Raw genomic sequence first — 20699 nt, 5'->3', positions numbered from 1 at the left:
CCGCGTCGACATCCCTGTCGCCCAGAGACTAAACCAAGTGTATTCTGCTTACTCATGCCTCTATTCTACATGTCCACGCGCTACCATGACAACCCACCCCCCGTTCCTTATCGGGACGGCCGCGCCGATCCGACATGGCGAGCGGCTTGCCAAACGGTGCAGGCACCTCACCTCACCCGCCCGTGGTTGCCGCAGGAACGCGCAGTGCCTCTGCTTCCTACCGCGGATGTTAGTACGTGTGTCGAGACCGGCCAGTCCGTGGAACTAACTGGATACCTTGAAACCTCGTGCCGCCAAACACTGTCCCTCGCCATGCACTGGCCCTCTCAAACTCCATCGCGGCTCGCTGGACACGCGCGGCCGGAGAACGGTACAGGCACTCTGGCTTCGTGATGCATCGGATGGCAACGTCACGGTCGTTACGGCACGGCCATGGAGATCAGGGCTGGGAAAAGGTGGGGTACTCTCGTTATGCTGGGTATCGATGTGGAGTGCTTGGGGGTCGGTTGATACAATGTACAGTGTGGACCATCCAGCAGCGCGTACGTGCTAGGTCCTGTGTGAGAAATAATGATGGGATGGCTTAACTACCGGTTGCCGAGAGCGAGCTTGATCTTCATCGGTGCGGCGGGCGGTGCTTCGCCGGCTGGGCTGGGGAGAGGCGGGTCGAGCCCCATCGACCCGTAACCGTATGGTGTTGGGCCAGCAGCCGGAGTCGTGCTGGGGCTCGGCGCCATGTTACTCTGCGCAAACTTGGGGCAGTTGCGGTTGGCCTTGGTGTGGCCATAGGCGCCACACGCACCACACTTGCGCTTGCCCTCGCCCTCGCCGACGTCGGGGAGCTCGCCCTTGCCGTTGTACTTCTTGCGCTGCTGGCGCCTCTGCTGGTTCTTCTTAAGCCGAATGACTTCAGCGCGGATGGCCTGGATCTTGAGCTCGTCCTCATCCATGTTGCCCGAGGGCTTGAGGTTCTCGAGTTGTTCAGTGAATTGCGCAAGCTTGCGTTCTTCCACACGGCGCATGTACGATATGATCACGGCAGGGTCGCGCACAATCTCGACAGTCTGCTTGCCCTTGACTGTGCGGTTGATTCTGAGCACCTTCACCTCTTTACGGTCGTTGCCGGTCACTTGGGACTCGCCGTCGAAGGAGAAGGCCGAAGGTGACCGGGCCTCCTCCATTGGGCTGTCGAACGCAAGCGAACCGGCGCGCGAGAAGTTACGGGGCTCAGGTTTGCCGAAGCGTGGGCCCATGGCAGCCGTCTGGGTAACAGCAACGCTACTGTCGTCCATTGCAGAGAGCTCGGGAGGGACAGGGTTGCTGAGCGCCTTCCACTGAAGGTCCCAGACCTTGCGCTTCTCCTCTTCGTAGATTCTGTTCTGCTCGGCGTTGGAGATCTTGACCGGACCACCGCCAGCCTTGGCTTCGGCTTCGAGTCGACGGCCTTCTTCCGTCTCGCCCTTTCGCAAGAAGTAGTTCTTCATGTTGGTCTTGAGGAAGCTGAAGCCCTCGCCGCGGCCGGTCGGCTCTCCATCGCCGTGAACCAACAGCCATGCCTTCTGTGCCTCGGCACGCTTGTAGTTCAAGGTCGTGGCCCAGACGGCAAGCTGTTGTTCGATGTCGAGGCCTGTGCCGTCCTCGCCAAATTCGTCCTCGTCCTTGCCCTCCGCAGTCTTGGTGTAGCCTGCATCGCGCAAGTGCTGAGCGCCGACTTGCATGGCTTCGTAGAGTGAAGCCATCTCGGGGGTGACGAGTGCCTCGACATCCTTGCGCTCGGTCGGGAAGTCGTAGGTCTGGTTGAGCTTCCAGTAGCCGGAGTGGAATCCGGCATCCTTGTCATACTCGAGGAATTCCTGAAGAGTCAGATTGGTGCTCGAGGCTGACAATACTCACGTTTCCCTTGATCTTCAAGCGCTGACGCATCTGGAGCTCGGTCTGATCAGGGAAGTATTTGATCAATCTGGCCAGCTTGACACGCTGCTTCGCCAGCTCCTTGTTCTTCTTGATCAAGATCCAAGCCACGATCATGAGGCGAAGCTTTGCTGTGTTGGTGTTCTTGCGCGCATGTGGGCCGGGTACCTCGGACTCGTTGGGCACCGTCTGGCCGACAGTGAAGATGTCCTTGATCTCGCGAAGATGGTACTGCACATGGCCGTTGATGGTTTGGCGAACGACCAAGAAGTCGGTTGTTTCCGGCTTGTGCTGGAAGATGGGGGCGCGAAGGAGGTTGTTGTGGATGACCTGCGTCACCTTGCCAGCATCGACATAGCCAAGCAGGAATGGCTCGGCGTCTCCCACGTTCAGGATTGAGGGTTGTCCAAGGTCCAGCTTGGGCACATTCTCGTCCTTGTCGTCCTTCTTTCGGTAGTAGTTGACGATGGTAGTACCCATGCCGTAACCACTCATGATGGGAGGGTACTCTTCCTATGCTTGTTTAGCTATAGGCCGGGCTACGGTTGGCGCGGGTACTCACTGAGAACTCGAGAAGCACGAATGGTCCCTTTTCTGACAAGCTCAGGTCCTTCGTCGTCTTAAAACGCTCCGATGGATCAGCTGTTGTGTGCTTGTTGTGCTTTTTGGAACTAGCAGTCGGGTTTGACCGGAGCTTTGAGAATGACAACCAGACATTTGACGGGAACGAGAGCACAGGTCGGTGCCATGAGCGGGCCTCGTTCTTGTTGAGTGTCGTCTTGTACTGCAGAGTTAGACAGGCAGGCGTAATGCGCTCCACTCACGAAAGGCATCTGGAGCACTTTGGCAGGTGTCGAGTGGAACACCTCGATGGCGCCAAAGGTCTGACGAATACGGAACCTCGACGCGCGAGTGTGCTCGTAGAAGTGGTCGTTCGAGATGTTGAACGGGTCAAGCTTGGGAAGCGGTGCGGGCTTGTCATCCTGCACCTTGTCGTCCCCGGCAACCTCGGCCGTCTCGTCCTTGTCTTCGTGGTCTTCGACGAGATCCGGCGTCGCGCGACGTGCATCCCAGATGACTTCACTCTGCCAGTCGCCAGTCTCAAGCACGTCGTTGCGGAGCTGCAGCGGTTCGTGCGTGTTCGTCGGGGTGTAGTCACCCGAGAACATGACGATGTCGTTCTCCCAATCGGCGAGATCCAGCATCCGCCCAACCTCCTCTTCCGATCCTCGCCTGTTGCCGTTGGCCGCTGGCTCCTCGAACCGCACCCTCGCAGATTGTGGAGGCCGCCTCATCTCCTCTCGCCGCAGCTCGCGACCGCCCTTGACCCACTGAGGATCAAAGAAGGAGCCGATAGGGGCGAGGTAGTTGGGCTGTCGTGGATCACTCGACGGCAGTGGTGGGACGCTGGGTAAGAGAAAGGTGGTTTCTGGTGGCGCCGCCTTGTCCTTTGCGACAGTGATCGCGACTGCCTTGTCAGTGACGAGTCGGTAGTCTCGCCCAACGACAACTCACACTCCTCATGAGGCAAACCAGACAACAGCCGGCGCTTCTTCTTGAGAGAAGCCGCGGAGAACGCCGCCCGCGCCGCAGGCGTGTCGTAAAACACCTCGCTCATCTTGAGCGGGACGCCTTGCTTGAAGTCGGGCCAGACGCTGAAGACGAGGTTTCTCTCTCTCTCCTCCCGCTGGCGCTTCTTTCTCGCCTCTCGCTCTGCGTCACCCTCGCTCTTGAGACCGGCAATCTCGGCGGCGGCGCGACGGGCCCATCGGGCTTCCTCAGCCTTGATGGCAGCCTGTTCTCGCCGTCGGGCCTCCTTGTCCTCGGGGTTCTCGTCCGGTAAGGATGCCTCGGAGACGTCGTCCATGAACTTGTCTTCGTCGCCCTCGGCCTCGATGGCCGCTGCCAGCTCGCGTGACGACGATCCACCAGCGCCGCTTGATCGTTCAAGGAAGGCTGACAGAGCCGTGCTGTCGACGCCGACCTCGGCGAGGACGTTGCCCAGGCCAAAGGCTGATCCGAGGACATCGTCGTCGACCTCCATGGTGGTGGATTAGGCGTCACGAGCCAAGGTGTGGTTTGTAAGACGTTGTCGAATGTCGAGGTGGGCTTTGGTGTGCAAGAGCACCAGGCTAATGCGACAACAAGGTGATGGGTGGTACCACGTGTTAAAGTGGGTGGCCGATTTACGTTTGGGTGGTCGCAAGTGATCGCCCGCCCAGGCGCGTAATCGGGGGGGGGTGGGTGGTGGGTGGCGCGGCGGCGGCGTCATGACGCCGGCTTGCTTATGTACCTCTCAGAGGGTTGAATGGCGGGATCAAATCCAACCCGTCAACAATAGGCCGCCCGTCATTACCGGGTTGTGTGCTGTGGGCATTCCGACTTCTCTATTATGACTACTTTGAAACCAACACACGTCGCTCTTCCAGAATTCTTTCCAGACGACTGACAATAGACACACTCTCGCTCTCCTTTGACGGCCAGAAGCAAGCGCCGACAACCAGCACACCCCCTACCCCAGCACCCTGTCCCCCAGCCCATGACAGTCGAGCCACAATCATCGGGTGGACAAGCCGCCACAAACTCGTCGTTGGGCCTCGTCTTCGCCGACCACTCGTCCCAGTCACCTGTACACGACTTTCCAGAAGATGATATCGACCTCATCTCGTCGCCACTGACACTTCCTAATGGCGTGGTCATCCCCAACCGCTTGGTCAAGGTGGGTGCTCCTGCTGCAGCTGAACTAACCCATCAGGCGGCCATGGAGGAAGGCATCACAGGCGGCCTGCCAGGCAAGCGGCACAGGCGGCTGTACCGCCGCTGGGGTGCTGGAGGCTGGGGAATAGTCATCACTGGTAAGTTTGCAGCGCCTCTTACCGGCCAACGTCTCGCCGGCTATGCCGTCAGACAAGCTGACACGCTGCGCACAGGTAATGTGGCTGTCGACTCTACGCAGCTCGCGACGGCACACGACCTGCGCGTGTACGACAACCCGCACACGGTCCCCCTGTTCACCGAGCTCAACGACGCGTTGCTAGCCGATGCGCCCGAAGAGGGCCGGCCGCTCACGCTCGTGCAGCTGTCGCACGCCGGTATCCAGAGCAGCCCCACATGGGGCCTGTCGAGACCGCCGTGGGAGCCTGCAGTCGCCCCCGTCTCTGCCCGGCCGACGCTTGGGCGCGGCGTCGTCGCATGGCTGTTTGAACACGTCCTCTGGCCTACGAAGAGCCGGGCCGTCACCGACCTTGCCGAGTGGCTCGACATTGCCGGTAAATTCATCGACGCGGCCGCGGCCATGGAAGAAGCCGGCTGGGACGGTGTCCAGCTTCACTCGGCGCACGGATACCTCTTGGCAAACTATCTCTCGCCTTTGGTAAGCCAGCTACTCGTTGCCTCGAGAAGCTGACGAGCACAGACGAATCCCCACCCCCGCCCTTTGCCAGGGGTCCCACACTACGTCCCCCTCCACCTCCACCTCCTGTGGCTCATTCTCACTGGCATTGCGGCCGCCACAGAGCCGCGCTTCGTCAAGGCAGTCAAAATCAACTCGTCAGATTTTGTCGCTGGGGGCATGGACGAGGAGCAGGCGGCTGATATCATCCGGGAGATTGCGTCATGGCAGCTCGTCGACATTCTCGAGGTGTCTGGTGGAAACTACTCCAACCCAGGTGAGTGCTGATAAGGCGTGCCCGCCCTTCCCAGCACTAACACCCACAGCATTCGCAGAAACGGCCCAGACGGGCTCGGCGCGCCAATCGCTCTTTGCGCACTTCACGACGGAGCTGATCCCCACGCTACCGCCCGCGCCCGAGGGGCCCGCCATCCTCCTCACGGGCGGGATGCACGACCGCGCGCTGATCAGCTCATCTCTGCGAAACCGCGCCTGCGACCTCGCGGGCATCGCGCGCCCTTCCGCACTTGTCCCCGACCTGCCCCGGCGCGTGATCCTCAACCGCGAGATCGACAGCCCAAAGGCCAAAGTTGGGCCGTACGACATCCCCCAAGGCCCGCTCGTGCAGCGTCTCCTCGGCGGCGGAGAGGCCAAGTCGCCGCCCAATCCCGGCGCCGTCAAGCTCGTCGGCGCGGGCGTCAGCACCACATGGCACGAGTGGCAGATGGCGCGGATCGGCCTCGGCCTCCAGCCTGATCCCAAGCTGCCGTGGATCTCGGGCGCACTGACTTACACCCTCTGGTACGACATTCTCGGCGGCGGCCCGCGGGGCTGGATCGCGCGGTACTGCGGCTTGGACGAGTAGGATACAGGCTAGACAGTAGATGCGTGGCATGGCTTCATCAAGGCATATGTATTACTACAGGGACGGCGTGGTCGAGCCGCGCGAGTGCACAGCCGAGTTCCGCACCTCGTTCACAATGCGCAGGGGATCGCAGGAAGCTGCTCGTCTGAGGGGGGAGAAGCGTCGAGCGTCGACGACGCAGCGGGAGCCGGAGCCTCGTCCAGTGGAAGGCGCGCCACCTCGTCTGGCGGGAGCGGTCGCGCCGGCTCCAGCCGAGGGCTGATGATCGACGTCTTGGAGCGGAGACGCACCCGTACGGCCGGTGGCGAGCCTGGTGGACTGCCTGGGCGGGGGAGAAGCACGCTTGGGAGTACGGGCTCGTCGCTGTCGCTTCCGGCAGCGACGCTCATCGACTTCATGGCGCGGCGGAGCACGTTCCGCAGGGCCAGGGGCACGTCGTCCTCGTCCTCGCTGTCTTCTCCGCGGAGCGCCGCGCGCCCTGGCGGCCGGGGCGGCGGCGTGCTGATCGTCTCGTACGAGTCCGTGTCGGACTCGGCCTTGAACAGCCCGCGCAGGTTCATCCGCACCCGCGGCTGGTAGCTCTGCGCCGTGTGGAACAGGACCGGCACGATCTCGCCGTCCGACGAGACCGTCTTGGTTGTCTTGGTGGGCACGTCGGGCGGCGTGTCGGGCAGTCGCGTGTCGCGACGCAGCCTTGCACGCTCACTACTGCCCTGGTCGCTGTCAGTCGAGCTGGACCTAACCACTCGCCGCGCGCGGGCAAGCAGGAGGCGGTACGCGGCCTTGCCGTCCAGCCGGCGCGGCTCACTGGAAACGAGGGGCGCCGTGCTCGGTCCGGCCTCTGGCGCGTGCTGGTCCGGTGCACTGTTGTTCCTCCTGTGCGCTTGCCACCGGTACCGTGGCCACTCTGGCGAGCTGCTGTCCCGCCGTTCGTCCGCCGAGCTGCTGTTCCGCCGCCGGGTGACGCTCCACGGCCGACTCGGCCCCTCGTGAACACGCGGGGTCTCTTCAGGCGGTGTTTGTGGTCGCTGGTAGCGGTCCTCGTCCCACCCTCCCAGCGCAGATATCCGGGCGCGAGCCTCCCCCATCGAGTCGATTTCGGTCGACCGCCGCTGTCGCTGTGTCGACGGCACGACTGGAGTGGAGAATCGGTGTCGGAGGCGCCGGATCCACCGAGGTCGCTGATGCTGGGGTATTAGTACTCACCATTGGTGAGGCTACTCACGCCCTGTTCCCTCGCGAACATTTCCGCGATGCCGTAGCTCTCGTCGTCGTCGACTCCAGCGCCTTGACAGCGTGAGACGGTTGCCCCCATACTGGCAGTGGAAAGGCTGCCAGCATTGAGGTCGGCGTCTGATAAAGGTGGCCAGTGGCAACAGGAGAAGTGGTCGGGGAGAGATTGGCGTCCACGCCATATAAACGCCCCTTTATCGACGAAGCCGGTGGGTGTGAGATGCACTCACGCACCCAATGCACTCAATCGACGGGATTGGCCACCATGCGAGAAGCACGTTGCCGCTGTGTCCCCAGCCTGCCAGCTGGCAGCTGGCAGCACGCAGCTTCGCGCGTGCTGGCTTCCAACAGGCCACCGGCTTCCTCGTCGCCGCTTCCTCGCCCCTCCCATTGGCGACCTAATCTCTCTACCGCTTTCCGCGGCGCTTGGGTCGGACCTCCTCCTCCTCCTCCTCGGGTGCGGGACGGCCCGTCTCGAGTTCGACAAGCTCCTCCCACTCTCGCACTACCTCCCACCGCTCGCCTCCACGCGCAAGGTCACGCCAGCGCTCGAGCGCCGTCCGCGCGTCCTCGAATGACGTGGACGAGCAGAGCAAGACATTGGCAAGAGAGGTGAGCTCGGCGAGGTGGTGCGAGTGGGCCGTCACCAGGGGTGGGAGCGAGTCGACTGGGGCTGTCAGTGGTTGCAACATCACTGAGCCAACCACGCACCAAAGTTCTCCAAAGTCCACGACAGCCACAAAGGATCGGTGAGGACAAAGTCCCACGTCTGGACCTTGCAGGCATCGAAGAAGACCTTTTCTGACTGTTCGACAAGGGCAGCGAGCTTGGAGAGCAACTTCTCCAGCTTGCTGAGCACCCCCTGCAGTGCGGTGCGGTACGCAGTCAGTGCATCGAGGTGGGGTGCGACGAGAGGGCGCTCTGGCCCCTCGGGAAGGAGGAGAATGTTGCTGGGCGAGTGAGCTCGGCTCTCCAATCATCACTGAGCGGCACCCACTCCATCTCGGTCACCTCATCAATGCACCCCTTGCCGGCCTTGAGCCCGTCGTGCCCAACGACATCGTCCCAGGTGTTGATGACGTTGATGACCTCTGCGAGGACGAGCTTGAGCATGCGGTGGTGCGTTGTCTCTGCTGCGCGGCTGGGGGAAGCAGGCGCGGGGGAAGGCGACGGGGATGGGGATGGCGAGGTGCGCGAGCGCCTCTGTGGGGTTGAGAGGGCTGCCAGGCGCGACATGGTCGAAGGGGTTGTTGATGGTCAATGTCGAGATTCCAACTTTTGCTTTTGATTTTTGGACCGCCAGGCAGAAAACACTGGGCGCCGCGAGCAAATGACGATTATGCCAACTCAGGAACCTCACGTGAGTTTTACAGTCTCCCCCCCATTAACGGAATCAAATACCGATTAGACCAGCCATTAGCCCCGGCTTGGACTGGTTGCCGCGGATGGCCGTTTGCCACCCGTCATCGTCGAATTCCTTCGGCACGAGTGTGACGACGATTCCCGCATCTCACTTGCTCTCTCCATCGCTCACAAGAGCATCAACTCGCACACGTACACACTTGGTCGATCAATAAACACCCACGGCCAGAGGCCACGGGTTATCGTCCACTACCACGGCATCCTCAACGAGCCACCAGACGACATCTGCAGAACAAACAGACCACGCTCCTTCAACTGCGGCACAACAACCCGTACGCCATGTACCGCCGTGTCGTAGCTGCCCCGCTGCGCACGCGCGCGCTCGTGCAGGCCCGTCCCAGCCCGGCACTCCTCTTCTCCAATGCGTACCGGCCTGCAGCGTCTGCCCTCCCCCTGGCGCGGGTCACGATCCCGGCCCGGGCCGTGCACGCGCGCGCCATCTCGTTCGGCGCCATCCCGCGCATGATGGCGAGGGCCTTCCGTATCCCCGCGTACGGGGCGGCTGTCGGTGCCGGCGGCGTCGGGTACGCCAACTACAAGTTTGAGAGTGAGTTGGTTGGGGGAGTGTTTGCTGACTTCAGGCGTCCGGACCAAGACGGCAGAGCTCTTCGGCGAGCTGCAAGACACTGTCTCATCGGCGTACAACACGACGGCTGACACGCTGTCCTCGGCGTATGATGCCACGTCGAGTACGCTGTCCTCGGCATTAGATACGACGTCTAGTACGATATCCTCGCTTGGCAAGTCCGCCTCGGACGGTATCAACGGCGCTGCGGCAGAAGCACAATCACGAGCCGATGCCTTCCGCCAGGGCACGCAGGAGTGGTGGGATGCTTTCACGACGCAGTTTGTCAAGAACGAGCAGTCGGGCAGCGGCAGCAGTGGCGATGAGGATGGTCACTCGGGACGCGGGCCAGAGGAGCCCCAGAACAACGGCGGCGGAGAGGAGGCTGCTGCTGTTGCTGTCGCTGCTGCTGTTGGAGCCAAGCTGGAAGACGACCGAGCAGCCGACCCCTTCAGCGATGGCAGCGGGCCGGAGCACCAGCTCCTTCAGCTCACGCGCAAGCTCATCGAGATCCGCACCGTCCTGTTGAGTATCGACCAGAGCGACGCCCTCAAGCTGCCCTCGATCGTTGTGATCGGATCGCAGAGCTCGGGAAAGAGCAGTGTTCTCGAAGCGATTGTCGGGCACGAGTTCCTGCCAAAGTGAGTGCAGCTCCGCATATCCTGGCGCAGAAGCTGACACCAGCAGGGGCGACAACATGGTCACTCGCCGTCCCATCGAGCTTACCCTCATCCACACTCCTGTGAACAAGGCGTCGTCCCAGCCATCCGAGTACGGCGTCTTCCCCGACATGCCCCACCTCGGCAAGGTCACCAACTTCTCGCAGATCCAGAAGACTCTGACCGACCTCAACCTCTCGGTCCCCGCCGAGCTCTGCGTCACCGACGAGCCTATCCACCTCCAGATCCACTCGCCCAACGTGCCCGATCTTACGCTCATCGATCTCCCCGGTTATGTGCAGATCGCATCCATGGACCAGCCCGAGAACCTCCGTGAGAGCATCGCCAACCTCTGCGAGAAGTACATTCGCGAACCGAACATTATTCTCGCGGTGTGCGCTGCCGATGTCGACCTCGCAAACTCGCCAGCTCTGCGGGCGAGCCGCCGTGTCGACCCCCTTGGTAACCGTACGATCGGTGTCGTGACGAAGATGGACCTTGTGACACCTCAGCAAGGCGCCCAGATCATTCGTGGCGAGAAGTACCCCCTTCACCTCGGCTACGTCGGCGTCGTGTGCAAGGTCCCTCCTAAAGCCGGCGGCGTGTTTAGCTCGATCCGAGGAGACTCGAACACTACCATTACCAGCCAGGTCATGAAGCGCGAGGAAGAGTTCTTTGGCGGAGAGAACGCTAGGGTGTTTGGCACGCGCGACCGCCGCGGCAAGCGGCTCCTCACTGGTACCGACACGCTTCGCCGCCGCCTTATGGACGTCCTCGAGACCAGCATGGCCTCCAACTTGCACGGTATCACCAACGCCGTCCAGCTGGAGCTCGAGGAGGCCAACTACCAATTCAAAGTCCAGTACAACGACCGCCGCATCACGTCGGAATCGTACGTTGCCGAGACGACCGATGCCCTCAAGGCGCGCTTCAAGGACTACACGGCCCAGTTCACCAAGCCGGCTGTCCGTTCCAAGCTCACCAACCTTCTCGAGGACAAGGTCATGGACATTTTGGAGCAGCTGTACTGGACCGACGCTCGTGCGGCCGAGCTCACCACACTAGGCGACGACCGCAAGCTTGCGACCGAGGAGGACCTCGACTCGTACTGGCGTTACAAGCTTGAAACGGCATCATCACTCCTTACCAAGTCTGGCGTAGGCCGTGATTCTACCAATATGGTAGCCGATGGACTCCGCGGGCTGATAGACTCGATCGCTCAAGGCGAACCATTTACATTCCACCCTGAAGCAACGGACCGCATTGTCGACTTTTCGCATGCCATCTTGCGCCAGCGGATGGGCCTCACTGCGGACCAGGTTGAGAACAGCATCAAGCCGTTCAAGTACGAGGTCGAGATTGAGGAGCGGGAATGGGCCCGCGGCCGTGACCGTGCGGATGCCAAGTTTAGTGAGGAGGTCAAGCTCTGTGACGCCAAGCTGGGCGAGATCCGCAACCGTCTTGGTGGCAGTCGGCGGTTGAACGGCCTCATCAAGCATGTGTCCGACTTGGAGAAGTGGGAGGAGAAGCGCAAGAACAAGCCTGCACCTGTCGAGGGCGAGGAGACGACCGAAGACCCGGCACCTGTACTCGACGCGTACAGGTATTCGCCTGCGCAGATTATCGACGGCCGACACGCCTTGCTGCTGTCAAACCGCCTCGCACTGCTCAAGATGCGCCAGCAGGCCATTCGGTCAAAACGGTGCCGTGTGGGGCCCGACCAGGCAGCCTTCTGCCCCGAGGTGTTCCTCTCGGTGGTGGCCGAGAAGCTTGCATACACGAGCACAATGTTCATCAACATTGAGCTGCTCGAGCAGTTCTTCTACCAGGTGAGTGTGCCACATTGACGCGTTGCCGCATGAGGTTAACCCGTGGATCAGTTCCCCCGTGAGATTGACTCGCGCATCCTGTACGACCTCGACCGTGACGAGATCAAGAAGTTTGCTCTTGAGAACCCCAAAATCCGGCAGCACCTTGAACTGCAGGACCGCAAGGACAAGCTCGAGCAGGTGAGTAGCGAGCGGGCGACGCGACACGGCAACCAGGACCGGAACACGACGCGCTTGAGACATATCCTCCTGGGTCCTGGCGATGTCGCGTCGTGACCGACGTTTATCGTGACGCGTAGGAGCTGACGGAGCAACAGGTGATGCGCTCGTTACAATCGCTGGCCAATCTGCAGCAGGCCGACGCACCGAGCGGTGACCGACGGCGCAAGGACGGGCTGTTTGCAAAGTTCATGTAAGGGGGGGCAGGCACGTACGGCTGCACCATTGGGCGGGGATCGAGGCCATGACAGGCCTTGGAGCGTCGCGCAGGCAGCAGTGCGTGCTTTCGTGAGCCAAAGCTTGTCCTCCATGTGACAAAATTGGGGACACGTGGCAGCGTGTCGAGACTAGAGATTAGTGTCTCTGACGCGTCTTGCTTGGTGAAACAGTGGGCGGGGGAGGGGGAGGGAAGGGGGAGCGGGGAAATCACGACAGTCTAGATTCCAAAACCATATCACTCTCGGATGTATTCTACTACCACTCTGAGTGTGAATAGGAGTCGCGTGTGTGTGTGATGGCCGGGGTTGGGGTTGTGCTGCGCGGTGGTGGGCCGGGCAGGGGGTGCGACTGATGAACTGGCGGGTGCGTTTCGTACCTCTTTGTCGAGGCAGGACGACGACTGACGACGAGCGACCATCAGACGCGCGTCCGGTGGCGGAGAGGGCAAGGGGAGGGAGGGGGAGGGGGGTGGGAGGGGCGGGGCAGGGCGGGTGGCAGTGGCGCTGGCTGGGCACGGCGCGGTGTGAGCTTGTGGCTGATGCGCTGATGCGCTCTGAGCCGCATGGTTGTGCAGGTCGTGGTGTGCCCTGAGGTCTCCCTGCGTTCGACCCTGAGTCGACCCTTATTATTCTATTCCCCAGAGTTGGTGCGTCTGCCGCTGCTGCTGCTGCCACGACAGGGCCAGCTGGGCCAGGCTACTTGCTGCTTACCCCTGCCACTGTCCCCTCGCAGAACACGGTACGCAACGGGCAGGTCCCGAAAATTCCCATTGTGCGTTCCAGTCAAGCGTATTATGGCATGTAACGGGGGTTTGCTCGGTGGTCGTGTGGGGGCCGTGGGGGGTGGAAATGCAGCGTGGATACGGGTGTTTGTGCCGACTGGGTGCCACTTGCCTTGCAAAGCGGAGCCAAGCCGTGGCGTGGAAGGTTCTGCGCGTCCGTCTTCGTCGCTGCAAGACTGGCGCCCGCATGCATGCGTTTGCATGCGGGCGCCGCCCTCGGCCACGCCACAGCCCCGGCGGGCGGCTGGCTAGGGCGGCGGCGCGGCCGACAGGGGACGGCGGACCGACGTGTGACGCGTGTCTGGCGTCCCTGCGCCACGCGAGGTTTTAAGCCTATCCAGGGTGCATGGGGTCTGGCAGCCACAGCCCACAGGCAGCCCGCCAGGCCTGCCCTCCCAGCCCGCGCCATCCCATCCGCCACACTACGCGTTGCCCTGGCCTGGTGGTGCAGCCCCTGCCTGGCTGGCTGGCTGCGCGGCAGACGTCGCGCTCTGCTTTCCAGCTTGCCAGCCAGCCAGCGACAGAGCCAGCCCGAAAATCAACCTCGTCTTACGTCGGTTGGGAGTTGCCTCAGACGGCTTGCTGCACCGCTGCCTGCACCACCACCCCGTCACGCATCACTCACCTCGCCCACTCCCTCGATTCCCCATTCTCTCGTCTCTCTTGGCTAGTCGTCTGTTCTACGTCGTCGCCGTCGCCGTCGCCGTCGTCGCCGTCAAACGCCACGCCACACAACACCACTCCACGCAGGTTCGACGCCCCCCGCTTGAGCCTGTCTACCTCCCCCCGCGTCGTGCACCCCCCCATCACACCCACACCCACATCCCACTGGCTGGCCCAGAGCACACGCCCTTGTACTCCCACCCACCCCACCCCGCTGTTGTTCATTCTGCTCTCGCACACAAGGATAGCATAGTCGTGAGTCTCTCGCACGCGTCGTCCCAGTCGCCGTCGGCCTGCCGCGTCGCGCGACAAAGCAAAAGCAAACCACCTTCCCTCTGCTTTCCTCTCAGGACTGTCACTGACGCGTATACGCCCCGCCCCGGCCCCCCTTGCTCCTTGCTTGCCTCTCTCGATCTGTCCCTACGCCGCCTGCCGCCGCCGCCGCCGCCTCCGCCGCTGCCATCCTGTCCTGTCCTCGCACCGACCTCGTTTCCCTTACTGGGTCAACTACCGCGTCGCGACTGCTCACTCTCAAACCCACCCACCCGCCGACGCCGACCTCGTCGCGCTGCTCACCCCCACTCACTCACCCACCCACTCCAACTCTATCGCGCATCATCGCGACCTCGCGTGCGTACCTTGTCGGTTGGACCGCGTCCGACACAACCACCCGCCCGCCTTCTCCGTCGCGTGCACGCAACCGACAATCAACTCCATCACACACCCACTCGCCGCCATTGCATTGTCCCCCCGGCCCACACCCTTTTTGCCCCACCAGCAGTCATCTATCCACCTCCTCCCTCCATCCGCGGCGGTGTTGCTGGACTCGCCGTTGCGTCCCCCTTCCTCCATCGTGTTGCCCACCCCACCCCGCCCCACTGCAGCAGCCCAGCCCCATCCCAATGTCCACCGCACCAACAGTCCCCGCCAGGCGCAACGTTAGCGGCCCCAGCGCGTCGTCGCGCCCACGCCCCCCGTCGCGCTCATCGAGACGCATTCTCAGCGGCTCGCAGCAGGTCGAGCTCGGAGGTGGAGCAGGTATCCTGGGAACAGCAATTAGCGACGAGGTGAGTCGCGTCTGCAGCCCGTCCCCCCGACCCGCCTAGGGAAGGTGGTCGGCCCAACCGTAAACCAGCAGCACTGATCCCCTCTGCAGCATGCCTATGCCCTTCAAGCTCAGTCGATAGCACGTGGGGCTTCTCCTGCATCGGCCGCCTCCTCGGTCCACAGCTACAACCTCTACTCGTCGCCAGCCGGCTCGCTCTTCTCCACTCCTTCCCCAACAGAAACGGGTTCGGCAAAGGGCAGCATCAAGAGCGTAACCACACCCAAGGCACCCACTGGCACTACCCACTCTGGCCCAGTTTCAAACGCTGGCAACAACTGGGGTGGTAGCGTTTCAGGATCCTCCCGGTCTATTGCTAGCACCAACACGGCCTCTAGCTCGTCGACAAATCACTCGGGAGGCGCCCTCCGCACCCCCCACTCGAAGCAGCTCGACCACGCGTCGTCGCGCCAGACCACGTCCACTAGCCCCACCGCCGCAAAGTCGGCCGCCTACAGGGACGTCCGAACATCAAACGACTCGCGCAACAACACGGTCCGCTCCATCGACAAGGTGCGCACCGATCCGCCACCTCCTCTGCCCCTTATGGCCCAAGGACCGCTCCCAGAAACCCCCTCGAGCTCGGCCTCAAACTCGCCAGACAGGCCGTTCTCGAGCGCCGCAACACGCGTCAAGCCTCGCACCAAAAAGTCACCTCCCGCCCCCATCCACACGGGTGGTACCGACGCCGACGCAGAGCGCAAGAGTCGAGACTGGGCCAGGATTGACGAGTTTGGGTCCCACCACTCGCCCACCCAGCGCAACATGCCTCACACGATCAACCATGCCGGTCTCCCCCCTCCAGTTCCAGCAAAGACTCTGGCCAACCAGCCCCACGTCGAGCACCGCCCCGTCGAGACGTCGTCCACGTCGACCGACTATGGATCAAAGAGAGGACGCCGCTCGGCCGACATGTTACGGTCCCTCACCCCGACCGGCTTCGGCGGCGGTCGCAAGACGCCAACGCCGTTGGATACCCAGGAGCACTCGCCCGTCCAGTCCACGTCTTTGCGTCCGTTTGGAACCACTCGCGCCGCACCAGAGCCGCCAAAGCAGCCCACCCTCAGGACGCGCCGCTCTGCAGACCTACTTCGCCGTCCTTCGACAGAGCTCTTAAACTTTGGCTTTAGAGATTCTGCCGCAAAGGAGGCAGCAAAGGAGCAGAAGGCTCTCCAGCAGCGTTCACTTGGCGTCTCTACAGGCGAGGCAGTGGCTGACGGCCGCAAGACGCCGGTTCTGTCGCTAAAGAAGAGCTCGGGCGCGCTCCGTGCGCTCTTCCGCGGAAAACCCAAGGAGACGCAGCAAGCACAGGACGTCCCCGACATGCCAGCACCGCGCGCATCCATCAGCGACCTCTTTCGCCCAACGCCGACCGTCTCGACCCCGTCGACCACCGCCTCGAATCTGTCGTCCCGCAGCCGCACCCCTTCGTCGCCTGGCTCGTCGCTGCCCAATGACCGCAAGACATTCCCCGTCCCGCCCCATCTCCAGCGCTCGGCCTCGGACAGCGGCCCGCCCTCACCTCCGCGTGTCGGCGGCAAGGTGACCCCCCGTGCGCTTGCTCCTTCCCGCGAGCTGCCAGCTGTTCCCTCGCCAGAGGGCTCGCCTCGTTCGTTCCACAGCTATCGCCAGTCGCCTGTCAACGCCCTGCTCAATGCTACGCCCATCACTGCGACACCAGAGCTGCCCCAGCCGTCGGTCAGCCCTTCGGGCTCGGATGGTGCTCGCTCTACCGGCTCGGCTTCGACCGTCCGCCAGGTCGCAGAGGTCTCGTCGTCGTCCAGGCAGCAGTCGTCGCCTCAGTGGTCGCCGTCAAAGGAGTCGCCCGCCGATTGGTCTCCCACCCCTTCGCCCGGACCCGAAGGCAACGACTGGTCGCCCATCAAGCCGTCCAGATCACTGCACCTCTTGCAGCTGCCAGACCTCGACTTGAGCTTTGACATGGGCTTTGACGCGATCAACCTCAGCTCGCCAACGACCCCTCGCAAACCGTCACCCCGGTCACGCCGCGGCTCGCTCGATCTTAGCTCGCCCAACACTCAGTCGCCCACGCGTTCGCGTTCGATCAACACCGACCGCCTGCAGGCCCCTCGTACCGAGGCTGAGCGTGCCCTCCGTGCTGAGCGCCGCCGTTCCCAGTCGTTTGACGGGCCTGGCTCGGGCCAGGAGGACCCCTGGCGCGCCCACGCTCACGATGAGTCGTGGGTCACGCCTCAGATGATGAAGCTGTTCTCCCCCAGCTCCTCCTCTGCCCCTCTCCTCTCGTCTGCCCCAGAGCTCAGCACGTCGGCTTCCGACTTCAAGTCATCGACTTCATCCCTCGGTCCGGCCCTGTCTGTTTCAGACACCGACTCTGCGTCCACACACCCATCGGGCAGATCCAGCGGGCACGAGAGGACTCCTTCAGGGAGCAGCTCAACCCACGAGACGAGCTCGCCTTCGCCCCCGCGCACGCCCGAAGACGCGCACTCTGCTTTCATGGGCCTGCCGCCGTATGGCTCTGAAACAACGAAGACCACGCTTGACAAGGCTCCCCAGGTTCTTGAGCCTCCCATCGAGCTCGGTGCTCCTTTGGTCGGCCTCGGAGCTCCTTTCGCGCCCACACCTACGCCTGCTGCCGTTCCCGTTCAAGCGCCGATCTCTGCCGCTCCTGTGGCGCCCCTCCCTGCCCCGCCCGTGCTCAAGAAGACTCGTGCGAGGATCGACAACCCGGCCAAGCCGCCAAAGGAGTCGCTTGACCCGACGGAGCCTGCCCAGCTGCCCCCGATGAAGGCACCGTTCAAGGCTCGCGAGAGCGTTCGCGTCCTGGTTCACCAGTCGGCCCCCATCATCCCCGACCCCAGCATCTCCACGCCAGCGATTACGCAAGAGCTCGAGAACGCTCTCGACAACTTCCGCTACCCGATGCAGGGAGGTGGCGCCGAGCGTTCTATCATCATTCGCAACGAGCTGTTGCCCTTCCTTGCCGAGGTCGACAAGCGCACGTACGATGAGCGCGACGAGAAGGCCAACCGCGAGCTCCGTGACGTCTGCTTCGAGTGGGCTGACGCGCTCCTGTTTGAACTGCGCGTCGAGCAGCCTGCAAACGAGCGTGGCGCATGCCTTGAGGGTCTCGCATCGATCCTCGAGAGCTCGTGCCTTTCAGCTGCTGCCCTCGACGTCTCGCGTATGCACACGGACGCCTTTGTGCAGCTGACCATGCGCGTCATGAACTTTGTCATGGACAAGCTGGGTGCCAAGGGTGTCTTCCATAACACGCTGCTGTTCAGCGGCCGTTTCCTGGTGAGTAGAAGAGCAATGTTGGTGCGACGTTTGGCTAACTTTCTAGGCATTTGCATTCTTCCGTGTCCCTCACGTCGGTGCCCAGCTTACGGGCGTGCTCCACCCCCCACGCGGCGCACTCATGCGCTTCACTCGCCCCGTCCTCGCCGGCCAGACGAACATCCCCGCCGAGGCGCGCCCGACCTACCCGGCTCACCTGCAGCCGCTGTGCTTTGACAACTCGAACGCCTACACCCGCAGGCTCACGACCCACGTCCCTGTCTTTGAAACAGCGGCCGAGAAGGACGCATTCCACTTCCAGCCCGGCAACTGGCTTCGTCGCTGGCAGTCGGACGACTCGGAGCTGTTCCCGGCGTTCTACCGCTCGTACCATCGCCAGCTTGCCCTCTACCTTGCTCCTGTGGTCGAGTACTACCAGGCCCAGGGCAAGCCGGTGCCGGCATATGTCTTGCTGCGCGCCCCCGGCTACGCCCACCTTGCGACAATCTTTGCCAAGAAGTGCCACTCGTACATTCTTGGCTCTGTCAACGCCGTCACGACGTCTTCTTCGGCCCAACAGTTTGACGCCACCGAGTCGGCCGGCTTCCGCAGCAGCTCCAAGCCCGCCGTGCTCGAGACTGCCAACAGACGGTTGGTCGAGACGCTCTGGACGTTTACTTCGTCGCTGGTCATGATCCCGTGCGTCGACGGCCGCGTAATCGAGTGCGAGGGTACGCAACTATGGGGCGACATGATCGACGTGTGGACCAAGAGCTTAATCACCAAGACGAGCCTGTACGCCCCCAAGGGCGTCTTCTGTCTGTTTGACCTGCTCGACGGCATCGTCGACCCCGTGGTTGTTGGCGGCACCATCTCGCCGCTCGATGTGCCCTACCTCATTGGACTTGTGCGAACGATCCTCAACCAGGCCGAGCACGCCCTCACGCTCGTCAAGGTCATTGCGTTTGTCTTCACCCACTGGGAGATCCTCACGGCCAAGCCCGAGGACCGCAGAGAACTGTGCATCGACATTCTGCTGAAGAGAGACCTGTTTGAGCGTCTCTTGCTCTTCTGGTCTCAGTCTGTCCGCTCGTACGTCCTCCGTCTGGTCGTCTTCCGTCTTGGTCACCTTCACACGACCGAGGCGGACGGACCATCCTACAACGTTGAGCTTGAGTCTGTTGGCCTGCTCCAGACCCGCCTCGACCGCATCAAGAAGCGCTACGACGAGCTCGAGCCCAGGCCCATGTCCGAAGTCGACGACAAGGAGCCGCCCCGCACGCCTACCAACCCGGGCTTCCCTCGCAGCCGCAGCACGATTACCATGGTGACCGACTCGCCGCAGACGGTCAGCCGGTCGGAGAAGCTGATGGGCCTTGGCCTGGTTCCCGAGGAGAAGGAGGTGGCTGCGCCCAAGGCTGCTTCGTGGTGGAAGCGCCTGGGCGGCAAGCCTGGCAAAGACGGCAAGGACGGCAAGCTCGCGCCGCCCAAGGAGGGCAAGCAGGGCAAGAAGAGCAAGAAGAACTCGCCGACCGCGACGCCGTCGCCGTCGCTCTCGGACAACTCGCCCGTGCTCGCGTCGCCACTGTTGCCGCCCGCGAACCTGCACTCGCCCCACTCGCCGCATTCGCCGAACCAGAGCTCGCCGCTGTCGAGACCAGCAAAGCTTGACAACAGCCCGCTGCTTGCGCCGAGCCCGCTGCCGTCTTCCGAGTCGTCGCCTGTGCCCTCGTCCAACTCGTCATCCGAGTCGGGGCCGAGCACGACGCCCTCGGCTGGCCCGTCGCCGCCGCGGGCTAGAAAGGCGCCGCCGCCGCACATCACGACGCCGGCGTCTGCCAAGCCCGAGCACGCCGGCCTTGCCAACAAGGCCCAGTTTGCGTTCGAGTTTGAGCTGCCCACTGCTTCGCCCAGAAGTGACACATTCGACCCGACGCCTGCGCCGGGCTCGCCGCGTCGCAACTCGCAGCCGCCAAGTGCGCCGACGTCGCCGCACATGTCGCACTCGTTCTCGAAGCGCTCGTCGCTGCTGCCGCCGCCTGCGGCGAATGCCCTCGACGCGCTTGGCGCCGACACGCTCGCCAAGCTGACGAGAAACGCTGCGATCATCGACCCGGGCTACCCGAAGCGTCTTCACGCGTACGCGATCCGCATGCTCGCGGAGCTTGAGGACGCGCAAAAGGAGTATGATGAGTGGTGGGCCGACGGGGGCATTGGCAAGGTGGACGGTGCTCCGCCACGCCTTGCTGTTGCGTGGCCGTTCCACGAAGGAGAGGACTGAGTGTAGGTTAGTAGTATTGTACGAGAGGAGTATGACTGTACGAGGGGCGAGTCTTGGCATATATACCTGTTTGTCGTTTGTGTGGAGTGCGCGGTGTGTGATGCATGCTGTGCACGTGAGGGAGCGCGAGCCCGCGAGCCCGCAGGGCGAGGGGGCTGGCGAGCGAGCGAGCGATGAGCGAGAAGTGAACATGAGCAGGCTGCGAGTCGGCAGAGTATGCGATGCATTGTGCGTGGATGCAAGTAGTGTACAACGGGTGGGCGTGGGTGCGGTGGTCGCGGTGGACGCGGTGGTC

At 62.8% G+C, this 20699-nt stretch overlaps 6 protein-coding genes across 6 annotated transcripts; 3 read left to right on the top strand and 3 right to left on the bottom strand.

Annotated features, from left to right (window-relative positions):
- Positions 1–587: 587 nt before the first annotated feature.
- Q8F55_007885 (uncharacterized protein) lies at positions 588–3955 on the bottom strand (the record flags this gene model as incomplete). Its single annotated transcript, XM_069356299.1, has 5 exons — positions 588–1853; positions 1894–2424; positions 2474–2695; positions 2736–3379; positions 3427–3955. The coding sequence occupies 5 exons, from the start codon at positions 3953–3955 to the stop codon at positions 588–590; spliced, it is 3192 nt and encodes a 1063-aa protein (XP_069206140.1).
- A 495-nt stretch (positions 3956–4450) lies between these two features.
- On the top strand, positions 4451–6167 carry Q8F55_007884 (uncharacterized protein; the record flags this gene model as incomplete). Its single annotated transcript, XM_069356298.1, has 5 exons — positions 4451–4630; positions 4667–4766; positions 4842–5284; positions 5327–5579; positions 5629–6167. 5 exons carry the CDS (start codon positions 4451–4453, stop codon positions 6165–6167), a joined length of 1515 nt encoding a protein of 504 aa, XP_069206139.1.
- Positions 6168–6277: 110 nt separating this feature from the next.
- Q8F55_007883 (uncharacterized protein) lies at positions 6278–7255 on the bottom strand (the record flags this gene model as incomplete). Its single annotated transcript, XM_069356297.1, has 1 exon — positions 6278–7255. The coding sequence occupies one exon, from the start codon at positions 7253–7255 to the stop codon at positions 6278–6280; it is 978 nt and encodes a 325-aa protein (XP_069206138.1).
- A 552-nt stretch (positions 7256–7807) lies between these two features.
- Q8F55_007882 (uncharacterized protein) lies at positions 7808–8513 on the bottom strand (the record flags this gene model as incomplete). Its single annotated transcript, XM_069356296.1, has 3 exons — positions 7808–8067; positions 8112–8350; positions 8398–8513. The coding sequence occupies 3 exons, from the start codon at positions 8511–8513 to the stop codon at positions 7808–7810; spliced, it is 615 nt and encodes a 204-aa protein (XP_069206137.1).
- Positions 8514–9101: 588 nt separating this feature from the next.
- Positions 9102–12291, top strand: msp1 (mitochondrial dynamin GTPase Msp1; the record flags this gene model as incomplete). Its single annotated transcript, XM_069356295.1, has 5 exons — positions 9102–9369; positions 9404–10028; positions 10075–11875; positions 11927–12055; positions 12193–12291. The coding sequence occupies 5 exons, from the start codon at positions 9102–9104 to the stop codon at positions 12289–12291; spliced, it is 2922 nt and encodes a 973-aa protein (XP_069206136.1).
- Positions 12292–14659: 2368 nt separating this feature from the next.
- On the top strand, positions 14660–20404 carry Q8F55_007880 (uncharacterized protein; the record flags this gene model as incomplete). Its single annotated transcript, XM_069356294.1, has 3 exons — positions 14660–14824; positions 14914–18144; positions 18191–20404. 3 exons carry the CDS (start codon positions 14660–14662, stop codon positions 20402–20404), a joined length of 5610 nt encoding a protein of 1869 aa, XP_069206135.1.
- Between the last annotated feature and the right edge of the window lie 295 nt (positions 20405–20699).

This window comes from Vanrija albida, assembly GCF_041260175.1.
Source record: "Vanrija albida strain AlHP1 chromosome Unknown contig_6, whole genome shotgun sequence".
NCBI lineage: Eukaryota > Fungi > Basidiomycota > Tremellomycetes > Trichosporonales > Trichosporonaceae > Vanrija > Vanrija albida.
This window is presented reverse-complemented; position numbering and strand designations above follow the sequence as displayed.